Source organism: Convolutriloba macropyga, chromosome 2, assembly GCF_964194025.1.
Source record: "Convolutriloba macropyga chromosome 2, txConMacr16.3, whole genome shotgun sequence".
NCBI lineage: Eukaryota > Metazoa > Xenacoelomorpha > Acoela > Convolutidae > Convolutriloba > Convolutriloba macropyga.
Genome location: NC_134469.1, coordinates 30,028,366 through 30,048,754, shown reverse-complemented (window position 1 = coordinate 30,048,754; position 20,389 = coordinate 30,028,366). Strand labels below are relative to the sequence as shown.

The 20,389-nt window shown below is 34.4% G+C and overlaps 2 protein-coding genes across 3 annotated transcripts in view; both read right to left on the bottom strand.

Moving 5' to 3' along the window:
* Window positions 1–20,389, bottom strand: part of LOC142358604 (protein FAM76A-like) — a 606,005-nt gene that overhangs the window by 218,667 nt on the left and 366,949 nt on the right. The window lies entirely within an intron of this gene.
* The window catches only part of LOC142358600 (inosine-5'-monophosphate dehydrogenase 2-like), a 136,831-nt gene that overhangs the window by 34,721 nt on the left and 81,721 nt on the right, over window positions 1–20,389 (bottom strand). For both annotated transcript variants that reach the window (XM_075410040.1, XM_075410039.1), the window contains exons 9-10: window positions 18,028–18,181; window positions 4,989–5,133 (exon numbers count right to left, since the gene is read on the bottom strand). In XM_075410040.1, coding sequence (XP_075266155.1) covers window positions 4,989–5,133; window positions 18,028–18,181 — 299 coding nt within the window. The remainder of the gene's footprint in view (window positions 1–4,988; window positions 5,134–18,027; window positions 18,182–20,389) is intronic.

Here is a 20,389-nt window from a genome sequence, read left to right as displayed (position 1 = left end):
TAAAAACTGGAACAGATGAAAAGTTTTTCTTAGTTGGGAATGAATTGAAAGAGATTAGAGAGACACAAAACCAGATGATAGAGACACAGAATAAAAATTGGGCTATCATCGAGGAGCAAATTAAAGTTTTCGAGGGCAACTTCCACATTCTACGAGACTGCACCCAAATGCTGTTCTCGAACCAACAGCTCAATTTCAACTTCGACACAGCAGCTTCTCTTCTCTCAATACTCTATGCGGACGTCAAAAGCTATAGAACAGCTCTCTACACGTATCGCATGAATGTCCTAAATGCCATCCCAACGTTACTACAACAACATTTACCAATGTCCTTGGTACCCAAGGAATCTCTACTTGCTATACTGAAATCTGTCGCTGCTGACCAGTCTTTAAGTGGTAGCAGATTGTCGTTAGCCATACCTCCAACAGATTTATTATCATATTATGATGCAAAACTTCTTCGAGATGTCGTGACTTTGGATGAAGGACTAGTTCTTACACTTGCCATTCCGTCGGCCTCACGACAAACTGTTTTTTCTACATACCAGGCTCAAATAATTCCGATGCCACAGCCGGAACCTCGTATGGCGATCCGATGGGTCATCGAAGCGCCCTATCTTGCCATATCAGAGGATCAAATGGAATCGGTAACACTTTCAAAAGATCAGTTCGAGGCATGTCTAGGATCAGCTAGATACCGAATATGCCATGAAACTATCGCTACTCAAACGAATCATCCTTCTTGCCTGGCAACTCTTTTCGTTAGTTCAACCCTGAAAGCAGCGGAGACTTGCGACACGGAAGTATTTTACCTTCCTACTCAAGCGAATGCTGCCAATTTAGGATATGGCATTTGGCTAATCACTTCGGCTTCAGATGCTTATGAAATGCGTGAGTACAGTCTTGACTCTGTACATAAGTCATGGAACCGAATAATCCCAGGATGCAAGATATGCATTATAACAGTCGAATGCAACTATCAAATAATTGTTGGAGAAAATTTGAAGATTCGATCCGATCTCGAGAGCTGCGACCGAGTTGAAGCGAAACTTATCGACGTTAAGCTACCGGATCCCTTAGAGCATTTGATGAGCGAAATTCCACAAATCGATCAGATGCCCTACTTCGAGTCTCGAACAACAGCGGGAGTAGAGCTTCTGAGAAAAGTGAGAGCAGAGCTGATTCGAAGCCCAAAAAAAAAGTCAAGTGATGACTTGGTTCAGATTGCAAGACCAATCACTGCTGATATGAGAACGTTAAAGCCTACACTTGTGTCTGAATTCAAAGAATACGTCCCATTAAAATTGTCTTTGTCGCTTACAGTTATTGTTTTCATTGGGAACATTATTTTACACATTTTGTTTCTCTAAGATCATTCGTAAATTTGTTCCATCATTCCTCAAATCAAAAAATGACGACATTGGTGTCAAACCAGTCATTAGTGTGAAGGACAACATTGCTGCTGATGCCATTCCACAAAAATGGAAAGACAACTATCACATTCTGACTGAAGCCACTAGACCGAGAGGTAAATCTCGCTCACGCACCTCATTATCTACGTTGAACAAAACCGTAGAATCAAATTCAGACCCATGTCTCTCACAAACTTGTTCTCAACGCATTGAAACTAATCTATGAATTACTGCAGTTGTATTTTAAATTATAATATGCCCTACCAAACTGAAGAAGCATTGGAGTACCCTTACAGCAGACCAATGATTCCTCTTATACTACGACGGATGTCTTTTTTATGAAACTATTATTCGGTTGGAGTGGAGCAATGTCTCCGGATCTAACCATATGCTACTATTGTTGCACGATTATTTATTCTTTTCTACTTGCATGTATTCTCTCTAACTGGTATGGAACTGTGGCAAACTTCTACTCTTTTACGGATTTGAGCTTCGTCGCTGAATGATGGATACCGAAAATTTTCGAGCCCGGAAGTCTTCCTGAGGAGGGGAGTATGACGTAGCTCAAACCCAAGTTTAAACTTTGACCTTTTAGTGTTATTTAACTAACTCTTATTATGCCATCATTTTGTTCACACTATTACATAATTGAACTTTACTACTCAATTTTGGAATTCCAATCAATTTTGAATTTACTACTCAATTTTGAATTCCAATCAATTTTGGAAAAATCTGTCTAATATTTGCTTATATTTGAATGTAAATAAGAAGATATTAAAATTGTGACAGACAAAATAGTTGCTCGCTAATAAACAGTTGTATTACTGAAATAAAGTTTTTACCAGAGAAGATCTTCAGCTGTCGAAGTGATTGTCGACTCACCCATTCGATGATCCAAACCGCAAAAGCTATCCAATAGTGAATAATAACAGAAAAATCGTTAAATTGTAATAGGTGCTCAGCACAATTTTCGTTCGCTAAATTGTTGAAGCTGTAATGCTGTGAACAACCATCGTTAATTCAGCAACGTATTCGTTCTTGCCAGAAAAGTTGTTATTTGAAAGAGTTTACTCGAGTAAACAAATCAATTTGATCAACTAGAATTGCTTTCAATCAAAATGAACAACCACTAGCGAGTACAAGAAATTTGAGCACATGATACCCGGCAGATTGCCGAAAAATAGCCGCCGCTGATTCCCATAACTCTATTGGGATTGAAAGAAAAGAAAATATCAACAAAATTGATTTTTAAACAAAAACATTTTTAAGTGCGATTTATTTTGATGTCATTTCGTAGTTGAACATATTCCTGTCTCTCAGTGAGAGGCTAGAGGGTCTAGTATCAATACCAATAAGCATTATAGATAGTAACTAAAACTTATGAGAACAAAGTTCAAGTACCGGGCATCTAAAAATGGGCTTTATGGGTTGGTTTATCCCGTTTATATTTCTGACTTTGATTTTTTTATACTGACTCTCTTCATTTTGAATTGCTTCGCTGAGCAGCGGCTGTTTAAAATGACTTTGAGCAGAATGACAGAAGAGTAAAACTAGCCTAGAGAAGTCAAAAAGATCTCGCAAAATATCGAAAAAGCGGCAAGATGAGGTAAAGCGAAAAAAAAGTTCGACGAAGTAAAAAAAAACATAGCAGGACAAGTCCTGACCTACAATTCAAAGAATTTCCATTGACTAAACAAAAAACTAGATATATATTGGACTAGAAATGGATTGGGAGAACCATTTATAAAAAAATCTGATCAACAAAATTGAAACATATCCGGCAGATTGCCGGAAAATAGCCGCCGTTGATTCCAATAAGCATGATTGGGATTGAAATAACAGAAGATATTGAAAAAAAAGATTTTTGTACAAAAATATTTTTTAAGTCCGATTTATTTTGATGGCATTTCGTGGTTGAACATACTTCTGTTTTACAGAGAGGCTACAGGGGCTACTATCAATACCAATAAGCATTAGAGATGGTAACTAAGACTTATAGGAACGACGTTCAAATAGCGGGCATCTAAAATTGGGCTTTATGGGTTTATCCCGTTTCTACTTTGACTTCAATTTTTTTATACTGACTCAGTTCATTTTGAAAAGCTTTACTGAGCAACTGATGTTCAAAATCACTTTTAGCAGAATGAGAGAAGAGAGAAACTAGCCTAGAGAAGTCAAAAAGATATCACGCAAATGTTGAAAAAGCGGCAAAATGAGGTAAAGCGAAACATTTTTTTATTCGACAAGTAAAAAAAATAGAAGCGCTATACTAGCCGGCTGAGAAGATGAGGGCGGCTATTGAAAAAAACAGTAAAAATTGAAGTGAAATTGCCGGACGTGAACAAAAAATTCCAACCGAGAAAGCGAATTTTTGTTCAAACACCGTTTTCCGTTTTCTCAATCTACTCTAAAATTTGAGTGAAAAAATTTCACGCCGCAAAACCACTCTCTTTTTCGCTCCACTTCCTGTTTCGGCGTGACCAAAATCATCACTTCGATTTGACTTCAAAAATCAAGAAAATGTGTGAACAGATCTTAAAAAAAGACAGCTTTGAATTGTAAACAATAGGAGCGCTATATTAGCCGGCTGAGAAGATGAGGGCGGTTATTAAAAAAAAATAACGCAAAAATGCAGCAGTTGAGCTAAAAAACCAATAGCGAGAAAGCGAATTTCTGTTCACACACCATTTTCTCACTCTACTTAAAACTGAGAATTAAAAAAATGCCACACCGCAAAACCGCTCGCTGTTTTGCTCCACTTCCTGTTTCGGCGAGACCAAAATCATTGCTTCAATTTCAAAAATCTTGAAAATTTGTGAACAGATCTTAAAAGACAGCGCCCCAATACAGTTCAAATTCTTTGAATTGTAAAAAAGGAGAGCAAGTAAATAATAGCCGTTGAAAGGCTGATGGCGGCTATTAATGAACAAAATAGTAGAAAGCCTTCAAATTAGCGTTAAATTCCCGTTATTTACCAAACAACTTCATAAGGGTATCAAAACAGGCTGAATAATATTGCTTTAGTCTACAACAAAGATCCTAAAACTAAGAGAACACAACCGCTTCAAAACGAAGCGCGTGAAGAACATTTTTCACACCTACATCTCTTGTTCCCTTTCATAAGCAGGTAGGAACCAAATAATCGCTTTTTCTTTATTTCGCTCTTCGAATTTGATCACCGAAACAACTTTTTCAAACTTTATTCATTCACTCCCTGAATTTCCAGTTTCTTTGCTCAACGAGTTGTCAAAAAACAGAAAACCATAACGCCTGTTCGAGTCGTAAAAAGACAGCGCCCAATGCAATTCAAATTCTTTGCAATAAAAAATAGGAGCATAATAATAGCCTGTTGAGAATATGAGAGGGGCTATTAATTACAAATGAGATCAATTTACATCACACAAAACTTAAGACGTCAGAAGTCGGATTAACTCAATATAAAGTTGAGTCCCAACAACAGCACGACAATAGAGAAGAAACGGGACATAAAATTTTGTTTGAGCAGGCACCAAATCCTTAAGATCCCTTGGAAAGAAAATCAAAATACCATCAAAAACTCTGAAATGAGAAGCTTACGAGAAGTATCTCTGCTGGGCTGCCTTGCCCTGGTCCATGGCATCCAGAGATCCCATGCCTCGGAACTTCTTCAGCCGGTGACCATCTGCGAAGAAATACTCGCCGGGTGCTTCAGTAGATCCCGCTAACACAGAACCCATCATCACTAAAAAAAAATGCATTCAACTATCTTTTTTCAATTCTTCAAAACTTTGAATTATTTCTAAATCGTTCAATGATGCACATTACAAATTACAGCTATTTCGCACTTGGAAAGAATCGGAACTAATTCATCAACGACACATCCGCACTCGGAGTGGCATCCATATCGAAAAGACTATTAGTCAATGATTCGGCTGTCTAACAAATACGCTCAAAGCAAACGAAAGAATAGATAGAGCTCGGTAAAAGTACTTAAGTTTTCATTTCTTTTGCTATCGTTGACGTTGATAGAAGAACATGCCGAAACCACTCTTATAGTAGCTCACTGTAGAGCGCTTCTAATGCGAGGTGTCAAGTGGGGGTTTTATGTTTCCGTTTCCAAATAATTTCTAAGTCTTTAGGTTCGCAAGCGTCCGGTATTCTGCTAAGATGTGAAGTTTACAAGTTCTGAGGATGAATAATCGCACTCATTTTCAAAAGAATTAATTTTACAATTAATGAACAAATCGTGCTATGCATTTCATGCATTTCTTATATATGCTTTTTTTTACATTTAGTCCGATCAGAATTGAGTTCATTCCATTAATAGATAAGTTTTCTTTGAGTCTGAGTCTTCATGCTCGATACTGCGGTTAGAAAAGCGTTTAGCATTGGTTGGAAAACAGATTAAGCAAAAGCTAAAGCAAACAGTATTTTAAGTTTTTCAGTTGAAAAATGCTCAAGTTTCAAGTTTGTGGCTTCGTCTTGTCTTTTTCTTTATGCAAGCTTTGCGTGTGAGAGGGTTCTACACGAAGGATTTTATTACAATTTGTTGTGAGCATAATACAATTGTTATTGAAAGAATGTCAGATCTGTTCCTTTTCGTCATTCAGTTTGTGGTGTGTGGATGGGAGCATCTGGAGCCCAAGGGATTATCGTTCCAATTCAGCTATTCATAGCAGCACTAGAAATGTGGATTATTTAAAGTTGGCGTCAGCGTCAAAGTAGTGTCCATTAGTAGTAGTGAAATTGAGATTGTTAGCGATTAGATTTGAGTGAGGTTAATGCAGTTTTTAAAGTGGATTGGATTAATGGATGTAGTTCCCCAGTGTTTTTAACTTCATTGAATTTCTGCTTCCAGAAGTAACATATTGACCAAAATTGAGATAGATTAATGGTGAGGAGGATTTTCAATCAGATATTTGAATTTCATTTGACTATGATAATTCGACTGCTAAGGACCACGAGATTTTGATACAAGTTTGGGGTACAAGATTTATGGTTTGTGGGTTGTGTACTTGCTGGGTTTTATTTGCAAGTTTTTGGTTTTGTTATTTGCCAAGTTTATATTTATTATTTCAGAGAAGTGTTATGGCGAGACAGTTTATTGGGTTAAATATGTCAAACACTCTATCATCAATACATACCTAAAAGTTCGGTTTATCTATAGTTTTAAGGTTTCTTGTCAATTTGTAAAATTTTCAATGTGGTCTTGTTTAGGCGTACACGGAAAGTGCTCTACTGAGTGACGTTAGTAAGTTGAAGGAGGAGTATCTGAAGAGGGTTAAGTTAAAAGAATAAAGGTGGAAAGAAGTTCTATGGGTGGATGGTTCTGGGGGTTAAGTTGGTTGAGGAGGGGAGGGTGTCAAAAGTAGGTGAAAACGGTTGGCCGAAGTTGCCATTAGAGATTCGAAATGAGGAAATAGTAGGGTTAACGGAAGAGTAGAGAAGTGGAATCGCAAGCTAATGTAAAGCAAGTTGAAAGTTTTGATAATATGGCAGCTTATCGCGACGAATCAGGCATATATGCTAAGATATCAGCCTATGAATGATTGTATGGCTCAGTCTTCTGGGCATTCAATGAAAAAGGAAATTTAAATGGAGACATTCCCTCCAACTTAGATTGTAATAGGAGAGATGCAATGAATCAGTTTAGTCCACGGTGGACACGATTACATAAAGAAATAGGTGGGAGTGATAGTACATCAAAACAATTGAAGAAAAATTCATGTGGTAATAACACGACGTCTATTGCACTTGGTGATGTTGTAGATACACCCCAGTATTTCATGCAGTTAATTAAAGGTGGTCCTCTAGCTATTCAGCTACCGCGTGATATTTAGTTCCATATTTCAAACGAGTCTGGTGTTTGACAGCCATCACTCTGTACTCATGCTGTTTTAAAAATGTCAGCGGGAGTCTCCCCAGTTACTGGCTGTAAAGCACATGGTTTACGGAATGCGAGAGTTGACCAAAGAACATTTAATTCAATTCTGTTAGGGGCTCAAGGAGGAGTTGTTGAGAAAATTTTGAAAGGACAACGGCAACGAAGCTTTTCAGAATAGGCATTGACTTCTCTATGACATTGACTTCTCTATGACTTCTCAGGCATTGAATTCTCTATGACTAAAAGACCACATAAAAAAAAGGTTAAATTAAATGGGCAGCGTGCGTCTAAGACACCAAATAAAACCAGAAACCTATGAGAGGCGGAGACAACCCATTTGAGTACACTTTTCTGCCTTCAAAGAATTCCGATTTAACGTTTTAGTTTTCATAATTTCATTTACGGCAGGTATGAATAATATAAACCTGCCCGACCTTTTAGAGATTGTTAATGATCGTGATGTACGAGTAAAATATATTGTTGAACAGTAATAGTTTGATATAAATTCAGTCGCTCAAAAATTTTTGAAAAGAAATCAATTTTGTCAATTCAATTCACCCGGTTTGGTGTAGGATTTTCATAAAAAGCAATTGCCCCGTTTCCGCTTTTCTCTTCCACGGAAGCAATAAAGTAATATAATGCATAAGAGGTGGTGTTCAGATCTCGGTCTGATGGTTTTGGGTGTAGAGTGAAAATCATTGTTAGAAAAAATTAAATCGTCTTATCGTAGGAAGTGTTAGATAAGTGAATATGAAATACAAAAGTACTGTCCATACTATGACAAAATTTTCAGGTAGAGAGGAGCAGTTTTTTCTTTTGTCCTTTTTCTAAAAACTTTCTTTCGCAAAATTGCAAACATTGGCAAATGTTGAGGTCAAAATGCATTTGCTCTTCTTTTTTTGTTTACTTGAGAGCATTTCAGTTGGTGTAGCTGGGATTTTGATAACTTTTGGGGGTTTTGGGAATTTTGCTATTATTGATTGTTGATGTTATATTTATTTTCTAGGGTATCTAAGAAGGGGGTTTCTAGAGAGCTGAGTACAATTCAAGATGAAAAGTCTCGGTTTTTAGGGTACAAGCGGGCAGGTGAATTCACCAAAAAGGGAAACGACTCCATTGTCGCGATTAATGTAGTCGTCAAATGTACTCAACATGTCATTGCGCCTGACGTAATATATACATCGGAAGTATTTTCGGGAAATACTTGGAGTCGATTCCTATCGATATTGATCCCAATTTATGAAGGGCGAGTTGTAGCTATGGTTGAAACTACTCATCTTAGTTATTACGGTTAATCAATTCAAATTCCCTTAAAAACTTCGGTTTTAAATTCTATGAAACTAAAGCGAGGTATAATGGGGAAAGTTAAAATTAATTTACAGGTGGTGTATTCAAAAGTGGTTATCCAGAATACGATTAATTCGTCAGGAAACTTGAGGCTGTGATTGAAATAAAATAAGGAAACATTAAAACCGATAGAAAAACACATAAGGACAATCGCGTGGATACGAAATCAAAATATGAAATGGGTTCTTCAATAGTGTTGAACGCAAAGAAATTCAGGGGTGGAGGACCTGGACATTGATGTGGTTCGGATGGTTTGCAGTTGTCTATGGCGAGGAAGGCGGTTGGCTAAATTAGGAACTTGAAATTGTGGAAGGGGTTGAAGATTAGCCGACAATAAAGTCGTGATCAGGGGAATCTGGGGTGTCCGGGATTGAATTAGCATGTTGTTGATGTCGGAGGGATACTAAAAAAGGTTAATGAGGCGTGGGATATGAAATCAATATTCGCATTTTGGTTATTTATGTTTATGCAATTTTGAATTTCCGACCATACATAGGAGTATTCAATTATTAAAGGAAACGTTAATAGCATTATCCTATTTCGTTAATACCAGTTTCGTTAATACCAATATCCTGTCGGATATTAAGTTGGATAAGCGGTTCTTGATGAAAAAAATGAAATTCTGTAACTATCTAATGTTGCATTATAATGGTTAAAGGAGGTAAAAATAGGGTTTTGTAGTTCAATTAAGAATTCATAATTTGGTTTAGCCACTCAAAAATTTTTCAATCTGGCAAAATGCTACTGGTGTCTGTTTGCTGCAGTCAAATGAAAAACAATAAAATGCAGCATTTCATGAAACCATTTAGCTCTTCTGAAATTTATTCCCGTTAATGTGATTGCTTGAGAATTTAATTTTTTCCTTATCACTATTTTTTGTAATTTCGCGTGTAATTTTCGTTTTTTGGGGTCTGAATTGAGTTGCAACCTGTGAGGTCAATGCTGTAATGAAATTGATGAAGTTATTTTTATCTTATTCAATTATGTGGCAGGTAGGTTTATTAATCATTTCTTCTATTTGTTGTTTAGCAGTGATTCTTTGGTTGTTGTTTCGGTACCGGTACCGTTGTTTCGTGGATTCGGAATTTGAGGAAAATGATATACTGTTCTTCGTATAATAAAAACGTTGCCGCTAATTTCTGTTTCAAGTGTTTTTCTTTGGTACTACAGCTAGACTGAGACTAGTTGGGCGCAAAATTTCTTCAGCGATTGACCTGATAACTAAGCCCCACTTTAGTGGTTAATGAGATTGACAATGTTAGAGTTTTCTTTCTGTAGAAGGAAATTTTTAAGGGAAAATTTTCGAAAATGAAGTTGTTTTTATTTGTAAAGATAACAAAACTAAATGACAATTACGATCATATGATTAATCATTATTATAATCCCGATTTATATATATCTTGTAAGATGTGCAAATTATATAAACATATTTCACAATTTAGATTTAGAAATGATACAAGTATAATTCAATTAAGAATGTACACATGAGTATAGCTTCACAGATATAGATTTAGACACAATAAAGATCAGTTGAGAGAATATGATGAGAAATATAATCAGATTGGACTTAAGATAGTTTAATCAAGATAGTTTCATATAAATTAATTTTGAACTCATAGTAAAGAGAGTTTATCAAGATAGTTTATTCTAATATAACTCTATATGCAGATAATTATTGTAAAACAACAATTCCAACGTCAATTAGTTTATTTAATATAATATTACACTGATCACAACAAGAACTAACCCCATGCATCTTTTTAAGATTTGTTGTAATATTACCTCTAAAAACTTGTGCATTAAAATTCCAATATTACCAATATCATACCTTTTTCTAATCCTTTTTAATCTTTACAAAACACAAGAACTTGTTTATCAACGATAATGTCACTTCGTGGATCGACAGAGTCACCACATTGTTGACCATTGTTTGTTTTCAATTGTTCTTTACAATATGTGATTTAATTGATCCAGATCCAGATCCACCAAAAACAAGTGTGTAATGAATTTTTCTCAAAAACGAATATCAACTAATTCTCTTCCTTCATGTCCTTTAAAACACTCTCTTTAATCCGAATATTCACTTAACTTCATACTATTCTCTGTAATACCAGATATATTTCTCTCTCTTTTTTTGATACATTTGATCTTACAATTCCATCTTAAATTTCCATCTTACTTTTTATTGCATTCTTTTCAGCTTCGATTGTAACATTATCATTTGTATGTTTGAGCTATAAAGGATTATTTGATCTTTTATTATCTGGGCTATTTCAGATAACTCGTATGCTCCGGGTGTTATTTCTTTCGTAATCCACATCCATGGTTCTTTCGATGATCCCACTTTATCTGAGAAAGTACATCGTTGATAATTATTATTCCTCTCAATTAGAGTACACCAATTAATATCTTTAGGCATATCTATAACAATATAATTACAAGGTTATCTCCAAACTTTATCATATTTCATCTCGAGATCAATGACAAATTCGTCATATATTGTACTCATAATCTTACAGCTTGTTCAAAAAATAAACAGATTACAGTTCTCTAACACTTTGTATACCTAATGAAAATAGATTTTGATTAAGATATACCATAAAGCAATTATTACATCTACCTCGACAGAAATATTTATTTTAAACTGGTTCTTTAGCTCGCACATCATCAAAGATCATAAGTTCCTCTATTCTAGGTCATGTAAAGGTAAATCTTTTATATCTTTAATAAACTGAACTTCGGCGTTTTCATTACCACTTCCAGCATCTTCATATTGATCACCAGTAGGACCAATGATATATAAATATCTTATAAATTACTTGTAAATAGATTCTTTCATAGATGTGTCTTACATTTAAAAGGTTATGTTATTAAACATCTAAATTTTACTGGGAAAGATATAATATCAATTTTTTTTATTATTACTATTTTTACTACTATTAGTACAATCATTATCAATTTCCAGATCATCACTAATACTATAAATACTACTAATACTACTACTAATGCTATGATCAATACTACTACTAATAGCAAAGCTCTTTTGTAGATCTCCGAATGAAATTGGCTCATCCACAGAGTGGAAACTTCGTTGCTAGACTTCATCGCTGCTTTGCTGATCGTCATAACTTCTAGTAAAACATGAAATAACACTTTCCATATATATCACCACGTACCACACTTACTTTGGTTAACTAAAATATTAATGCACTCTTTATTTTAAATCCTTAATTGATAAGATAGATCATATATAGACAAAAAGACTCATTTTCGAATTGTTAACTCTCCTTAAATTCTAGATCACTATAATCGCGTAGAAAATTTGCTGTTGTCTCTACACCAGAACTATCGATATTCATACCACTTCTACAAACCAAAACCCAATCAGTGCCATGAGTTGGAAGAAGATTCACAATAATATTAAGATAACTATCATTAAAAGTTTCTGGTATTTGATCTCTCATAACTATTTCGATTGGTGTCACACTTAAATCACTACCTTATCTTTCTATATCAATATTGCTCATAGCCTTTTTTAATATCATACTTTATAATAAAACCTCCAAAGGTTAGTATAGTAAATACTAATTTATAAATAAAGTGAGTATTTTAAAGAATATGAAGAAAAAAAATTAGTTGATATTCGTTTTGAGAAAAATTTCTCTTGTTTATGGTATTAAAGAATATTTACAAACCAACAATGATCCACAAAGTGGCGACTCTGTCTATCCACGCAGTGGCATTATCGTTGATAAACAAGTTGTGTTTTGTAAAGATGAAAAAGATAGGACAAGGTATGATATTGGTAATGTTAAAGATTTAAGAATGAGTATTAAAGAAAACTTTAGTAATTCTATTTTAGTTCTTGACGATATGAATGAAAAATTAAATAAAGCTATATCTTTATTTTACAAAATGGTAGACTTTAAAATATGTAAATGATACTAACGTGTCATAAATAGATTATATATCTGGAGCTAACACTAATACCATAGAGTACGACTTATATTAAAAAAGCGTTCTTTAAAAGTTTCAATGAGATGTTTTCTTGTACTAATAATTCCCATGGTAGGTTTATTAGATATGAATATGGTGTAATAAAATATAGCACAGTACATGATACATTCATTGTTGTTAACAAAGATAGAAATGTCAAAGATTACTCAAAATTAGGTGCATTAATAATAGAAGCATATAAATTAAAAGAATCGCTAACAAGCAAAGAGAAAATTAATTAGGCATCTAAGCATGAAAAGTGATACTGATAAGCCTATTATTGATAGTAATAATTATATGTTCTATTTCAATAGTCGCTAAATATTTATTGAAATAGAGCATATAAATATTACTATCAATAATAGGCTTATCAGTATCACTTTTCATCCTTAGATGCATTATTAATTTTCTCTTCACATGTTAGTGATTCTTTTAATTTATTTGCTTCTATTAACAATGCACTTAATTTTGAGTCACCTATGACATTTCTATCTTTGTCAACAACAATGAATAAATCCTGTATTATATTTCATTACACCATATTCATAATTAGAAAACATACCATGGGAATTATGAGTACAACAAAATTTATCATTGTAATTTTTAAAGAAGGCCCTATTAATATAAGTTGCACACGATGCTATTAGTGTTAGCTCCAGATATATTATCTATTTATGACACATTACTATCATTTACATATTTTAATGTCTACCATTTTATAAAACATAAAGATATAGCTTTGTTTAATTTTTCACTCATATCATTAAGAACTAAAATACAATTACTGAAAATTTCCATAATACTCATTGTTAAATCATTAACGTTACCAATACCATACCTTTTCCAATCTTTTTCATCTTTACAAAACACAACTTGTTTATCAACGATAATGTCACTGTGGATCGACAGACTGGCCACAACGTGGATCATTGTTTAATCTTAATTAAAAATGTGATTCACTTGTTCCAGATCCACCATAAATAAGTGTGTAATAAATTCTTCTCAAAAAGAACATCAACTGATTCTCTTTCTTCATATCCTTTAAAATAATCACTTAAATCCGAGTATTCAATTAAGTTGATGCAAAAAAAAATAATATTCCACCAGTAGGTAAACATGTAACCACAATAAGTGTTGAGACATTTTTATAGGTATAAAATGCTTATAATAACCTTTGAAAACTTTATTAATAAGTATAATATTAAAAAAGAGGCCATGAGTAACATTGATAGAGAAAGAAAGGGTAGTGATATAAGTGTGACACTAATTGAAATCGTAATGAGAGATCAAATATCATAAACTAATAATAATAGCTATTTTAATATTACTGTATATCTTCACAAAACTGATGGTACTCATTGAGTTTTGGTTAGAAAAAGAAGTTGCATGAATATACATTACCGCGATAGCTTTGGTGTCGAGAAGCCAACAAATTTTCTACTAGATTATATTGGTCTAGGATTTAGGGAGAGATAACAATTCTAAAATGAGTCTTACTGTCTATATATGATCTATCTTATCAATTAAGGATTTAAAATAAAGAGTGCATTAAATATCTTAGTTAATAAAAGTAAGTGTGTTGATATATAGAAAAAGTTATTGTTTATGTTGTAGTAGCAGTAATGATGATCAGCAAAGCAGCAATAAAGTCGATATACGAAGTTGCCATTCTGTGGATGAGCCAAGCTCCTCCGGAGATCTACGAAGTAGCTTTGCTAATAGCAAAAGTAATAATCATAGTATTAAGAGTAGTATTAGTAGTATTGATTGCATTAGTTATGATCTGCAAAGTAATAATGATTTTATTAATATTAGAAGTAAAATAAACATACCCGGCAGATTGCCGGAAAATAGCCGCCGTTGATTCCAATAAGCATGATTCGGATTGAAATAACAGAAGATATTGAAAAAAAAAGATTTTTGTACAAAAATATTTTTTAAGTCCGATTTATTTTGATGGCATTTCGTGGTTGAACATACTTCTGTTTTACAGAGAGGCTACAGGGGCTACTATCAATACCAATAAGCATTAGAGATGGTAACTAAGACTTATAGGAACGACGTTCAAATAGCGGGCATCTAAAATTGGGCTTTATGGGTTTATCCCGTTTCTACTTATGACTTCAATTTTTTATACTGACTCTGTTCATTTTGAATTGCTTTGCTGAGCAACTGATGTTCAAAATCACTTTTAGCAGAATGAGAGAAGAGAGAAACTAGCCTAGAGAAGTCAAAAAGATTTCACGCAAAATGTTGAAAAGGCGGCAAAATGAGGTAAAGTGAAACATTTTTTTATTCGATGAAGTAAAAAAAAAATTGGAGCGCTATAATAGCCGGCTGAGAAGATGATGGCGGCTATTAATAATAACGATATTGTAGATTTTGCGAAAAATTTAGTTGTATAATATCCGGAAGTAGTAAATGTGGTAAAACAAATCTATTAAAGAATCTAATTATCAATAATTTATACTAAGATAATTATATATCATTGATCGTGAAACAAAAAATGACTATTTTTCTAGTCTATGTAAAAAAAAGTTCGGAGAGAACCTTATAATTATATTGTTATGTCTAAAAGATATGTCTAAAAAAACTAATACTAATGGCAAACTAAGAGTTAATTGGGATGATGAGATTAAATTATGAGTGATCAGTGGAACTACTTCGCAGATTTTTATTACTACACCACGTGCAAAGTAAATCTTAATAAATCACCATTAAAAATAAAAAATAATCTACCATGTTCATCTTTAATACTATATTCAATATACTCTATTCTCTTTTTTAAATCTTGTTGTTGCAAGGTATCATTTAACCTGGTGATTCAGTTAGATTTAATGTGTATAATATAGAGTTCATACCATTATCTGTAATACAAGATATATTACAATGAACAATAATTGTAATAAAACTCATAAAATCAACTATATTGTCAGCTGTATATTTACCTACTGTCTAAGTAAGTTTCTCAAATCCTACGAATGATACAATTGAATTATCAACATCAAAGTTAATTTCTTTCTTTTTTTGATACATTTCATCTTACATTTCCATCTTACAATTCATTGCGTTCTTATCAGCTTCGATTATAACATTATTATTTGTTTGATCTTTTATTATCTGAGCTATTTCAGATAATTCATATGCTCCGGGTGGTATTTCTTTTGTAACCCACATCCATGGTTTTTTGATGATCCTACTTTATCTGAGAAACTACTTCGCTGATATTAATTACTCCATTCAGTTATATTTAACTGAATTACTATCTTCAGCCATATCTATAACAATATAATTAAAAAGTTCTTTCCAAAATATATTACATAGACTAGCAAAACCCCAGAGCCCACCCTAATTAAACAATTGAATATGCAAAAATACTCTGAAAGGCAGAAAAACCGTAATTGGTCAAAAAATGAAAAACAAAAAAACTAAGCAAAAAAATTTTCAGTATTAGTCTGTTTTACTCAACTAAAATAAACTTCAAGTGATAATAACAAAATTAAAAGGGCATGGAAACCCACGTAAAGGGTAATTTAAACCAAAAAAAATACCCCGGACAACGAAAAACATGAAAAAGTAACAAAACCGCTAAAAAAAGCGTCCAAAACGGCGAATTCATAAAATAGCTTTACATTAGATATAAATCTCTAACATAAGATTGAGATGGACACGAATGCTCATAAAAATAACGTGTTAACATGATTTAGAACAGTCACTATAACCAAAAAATCAAGTAAAACTATAAAATTTGCTTCGAACAAGTCGAACGTGATCAAAACATTTTGCTAGCTTGAGGAAAATTTATTTCAAGCCTATTTTTCTCGCGCGCTCTCTCTCTCTAAAAAAGCAGCGTGAACTAAAAATTCCTCTCTTCTCTCTCTTCAATTTTTTTAGCCGTTTGACGTAAACAATTAGTTTTCACGTGTGTCATTGACTTTTACATACTGTTTTAAATTCACTCTAAACATAGTCGGCAAATTGCCAGAAAATAGGAACCATTGAGCCACTTGACGCACTATGAGATTGAGTTAGAAAAAGCAAAAACATAGCTGGCAGATTGCCAGAACATAGCCACAATAGCTTCGTAGATCTGCAGTCTAAAAAAACAGTGATAAAGACAGACCTAAAATAATCGTCTTTTCATTGAAGGCTGATATACTATATTTTGATTAAAAATCTGTATAAGTTTTTGCTGCCTCTATTAGCTCTTCTCAAATAACCTTCAGTTAGAGTGACACACACCCATTTGACCTTATCTCTTTGAATTAAAGTGAATAAAAGTCCATTTCAAAGTGAGGAAGTCATTTTTGAGAGCGAGGTAAGTCACGTGTGACCAAAAATTTAATCACGCAAATGAACAAAAAACTCGCTCCACTAAGAGCGAAAAATGACGTCACACACGCACTTCAGTTGAAATTGCATGAACGAATGAACAAAAAGCAGATTTGAAGTGGCTGTGACGTCATATGGTCGTAACAAAAATCGTGACGACGAAATAAAAAAACCAAGAGAAAGCCAATAACAGCCCCAGCTATCGCTGTGCGGCTATTAAAAAATAAGCGCTAGAAATTGACAGAATTTTTCCAAGTGTTCATTCTATGACTAAACGACCGGGCTTTATCGGTTTATCCCGTTCATTTGATTTTGCACTTTTGACATTGACCGTATTCACTGCATTGCGTAATTCAAAATGTGAAAGAATTTAAAACCCATTCAGTTGAAACAGTGAGTGAGCTAAGTTAGAAGTCAAGCGTGAAAATCGTGACTTATGTAAAACGAAAAACGTGATCAAAAGGCCAAGCGAGTTAAAAAGGAGAGCCCCTAAATAATAGCCGTTGACAGGCTTACGGCTGCTATTAAAAAATTATCGAAAAAAAAGACGCTCCCCCGATACTACTCTTCGTTGTAAAAGAGACAGCATACCAATACAATCCAAATACTTTGGATTGTAATAAAAATACAGAGCACCAATACAATCCAATTCTTAGATTGTAAAAATACAGAGCACAAACACAATCAAATTCAACGGGTTGTAAAAAGACAGCACCAATACTATCCAAATTCTTTGGATTGTAAAAAAAACCAAGAGCACCGCAATATAGGTACGCTCAGCTAACAGCTATAATCAGATCAACAGTAGCCTGCGATCAGTTAACATTTTCCAAGCGATGACGTTCGCATAGCTGCTTATTGAGCAATTATATTGCTCTTGTCCAGTTCACTTGCTCCGAAATGGCCTGCCGAAAAAACGAACGAGCGAAAACACTCCCACAATTTCTTCCCCCTTTACCGATTCTCTAATTAGGCTCTAATTAGTTAAGTAACAGGCTTCTAATTCCAAAACACAATTGTCAAGCTTCGAGTGACCTGGGTTCAAATTTGAGTATGCAAGAAGTAAAGAAAGCCAACCAGCAGATGCACCCAGAGCCAGTGCTTTAATGATGTGTCCTGTGTTCTTAATTCCTCCATCCGCGATCACCGGCACCTGTCCTCCGAAATTGTCCGCGTACTGTGAAACCTTGTACACAGCAGTTGCCTGTGCCCTGCCACATGCCATCACTTCCTGTTAAATTGACATAACCGACTTACGTCGGGTGAATTGCTCTCAAACGACCGGCGAGCGGTTGGCTTCGTCAGTAGCTAGCAACGGTTTAGTGAGGCTAGCTTTAGCTAAAGTGAAGGGACGTGAGGTGAGTGCAGCGGGGGGGGGGTCAACCTATAAGAACCAAACTTCAGACCATAAATTTCTGTGAATCGCATACTTGGAGACTAGTGAGCTGAAAGGCTCTATGAAAACTTAGTGCCCGCTAGGCGCTACCTGTTTATCCCTTTTTGAGGACGAAAAGTCAAATGGGTCAGACGAAAAATCGGTCACGCGAAAAATTGCATTAAAAAGATGAACAGTACCAATATAGCTGTTAAACTTCGTTTGAGAGCAATTAATAAACATACCCGGCAGATTGCCGGAAAATAGCCGCCGTTGATTCCAATAAGCATGATTGGGATTGAAATAACAGAAGATATTGAAAAAAAGATTTTTGTACAAAAACATTTTTTTTAAGTCCGATTTGTTTTGATGGCATTTTGTAGTTGAACATAACGTATTGCTGTTTCTTAGAGAAAGGCTACAGGGGCTACTATCAATACCAATAAGCATTAGAGATGGTAACTAAGACTTATAGGAACGACGTTCAAATAGCGGGCATCTAAAATTGGGCTTTATGGGTTTATCCCGTTTCTACTTCTGACTTCAATTTTTTATACTGACTCTGTTCATTTTGAATTGCTTTGCTGAGCAACTGATGTTCAAAATCACTTTTAGCAGAATGAGAGAAGAGAGAAACTAGCCTAGAGAAGTCAAAAAGATTTCACGCAAAATGTTGAAAAGGCGGAAAAATGAGGCAAAGCGAAACATTTTTTTATTCGACGAAGTAAAAAAAAAATAGGAGCGCTATAATAGCCGGCTGAGAAGATGAGGGCGGCTATTAAAAACCAATTACCAAGAAATAAACATACCCGACAGATTGCCGGAAAATAGCCGCCATTGATTACTATAATACCAAATTGATTGGGATTGAAGGAACAGAAAAAAATGGAAACATACCCGGCAGATTGCCGGAAAATAGCCGCCGTTGATTCCAATAAGCACGATTGGGATTGAAAGAATAGAAGATATTGAAAAAAAAAGATTTTTGTACAAAAACATTTTTTAAGTCCGATTTATTTTGATGGCAATTCGTAGTTGAAGATAACGTACTTCTGTTTCTTAGAGAGAGGCTACAGGGGCTACTATCAATACCAATAAGCATTAGAGATGGTAACTAAGACTTATAGTAACGACGTTCAAATAGCGGGCATCTAAAATTGGGCTTTATGGGTTTATCCCGGTTCTACTTCTGACTTCAATTTTTTATACTGACTCTGTTCATTTTGAATTGCTTTGCTGAGCAACTGATGTTCAAAATCACTTTTAGCAGAATGAGAGAAGAGAGAAACTAGTCTAGAGAAGTCAAAAAGATATCACGCAAAATGTTGAAAAAGCGGCAAAATGAGGTAAAGCGAAAATTTTTTTTATTCGACGAAGTAAAAAAAAAATAGGAGCGCTATAATAGCCGGCTGAGAAGATGAGGCGGCTATTAAAAAACAGATTAATGTAAGAAAACTAGCGTGCGAATAATTTTGAATTCATTTAGTCGTTGGGCAAACTCTTGTCACTCAATGAGAAGATACAGGGTTTAGTATCAATACCGATAAGAATTAGAGATGGTAATTGTAACTTATACGAATAAACTTCAAGTAGCGGGCATCCAAAAATTGGGCTTTATGGGATTATCCGTTTACCGTTTAAAATTTTGATTTCGTTTTCAATTATTCCGTTAATTTTAGATTGCTTTCATGAACAACTACTGTTTAAAAGGAATTTGAGCAGAGTGAGCGCAAAATGAAATTTTTTTCGACGAAGTTAAAAAACAGGAGGGAGCTTGTATCAATCACAAAACGCACTAGATATGTTAACTAAGATCTATAAGAACAAATTTCAAATAGCGGGCTGTTTGAACTTTCACTTTCATAATTGGGCTTTCTGGGTTCATCCCGTTTTAGTTTCATTTCGTTTTTCGATATTGATTTTGTTTACTACAGATTGCTTTGCTGAGCAACCGCCGTTCGGAAGAACTTCGAGAACTAAGCGGCCCGCTCGCAGTAAGGAAACATAATTTCTGGCGGTGAGGCCAAACCCACTCAAACTTTTGACATTTCCCATCAAAAATTG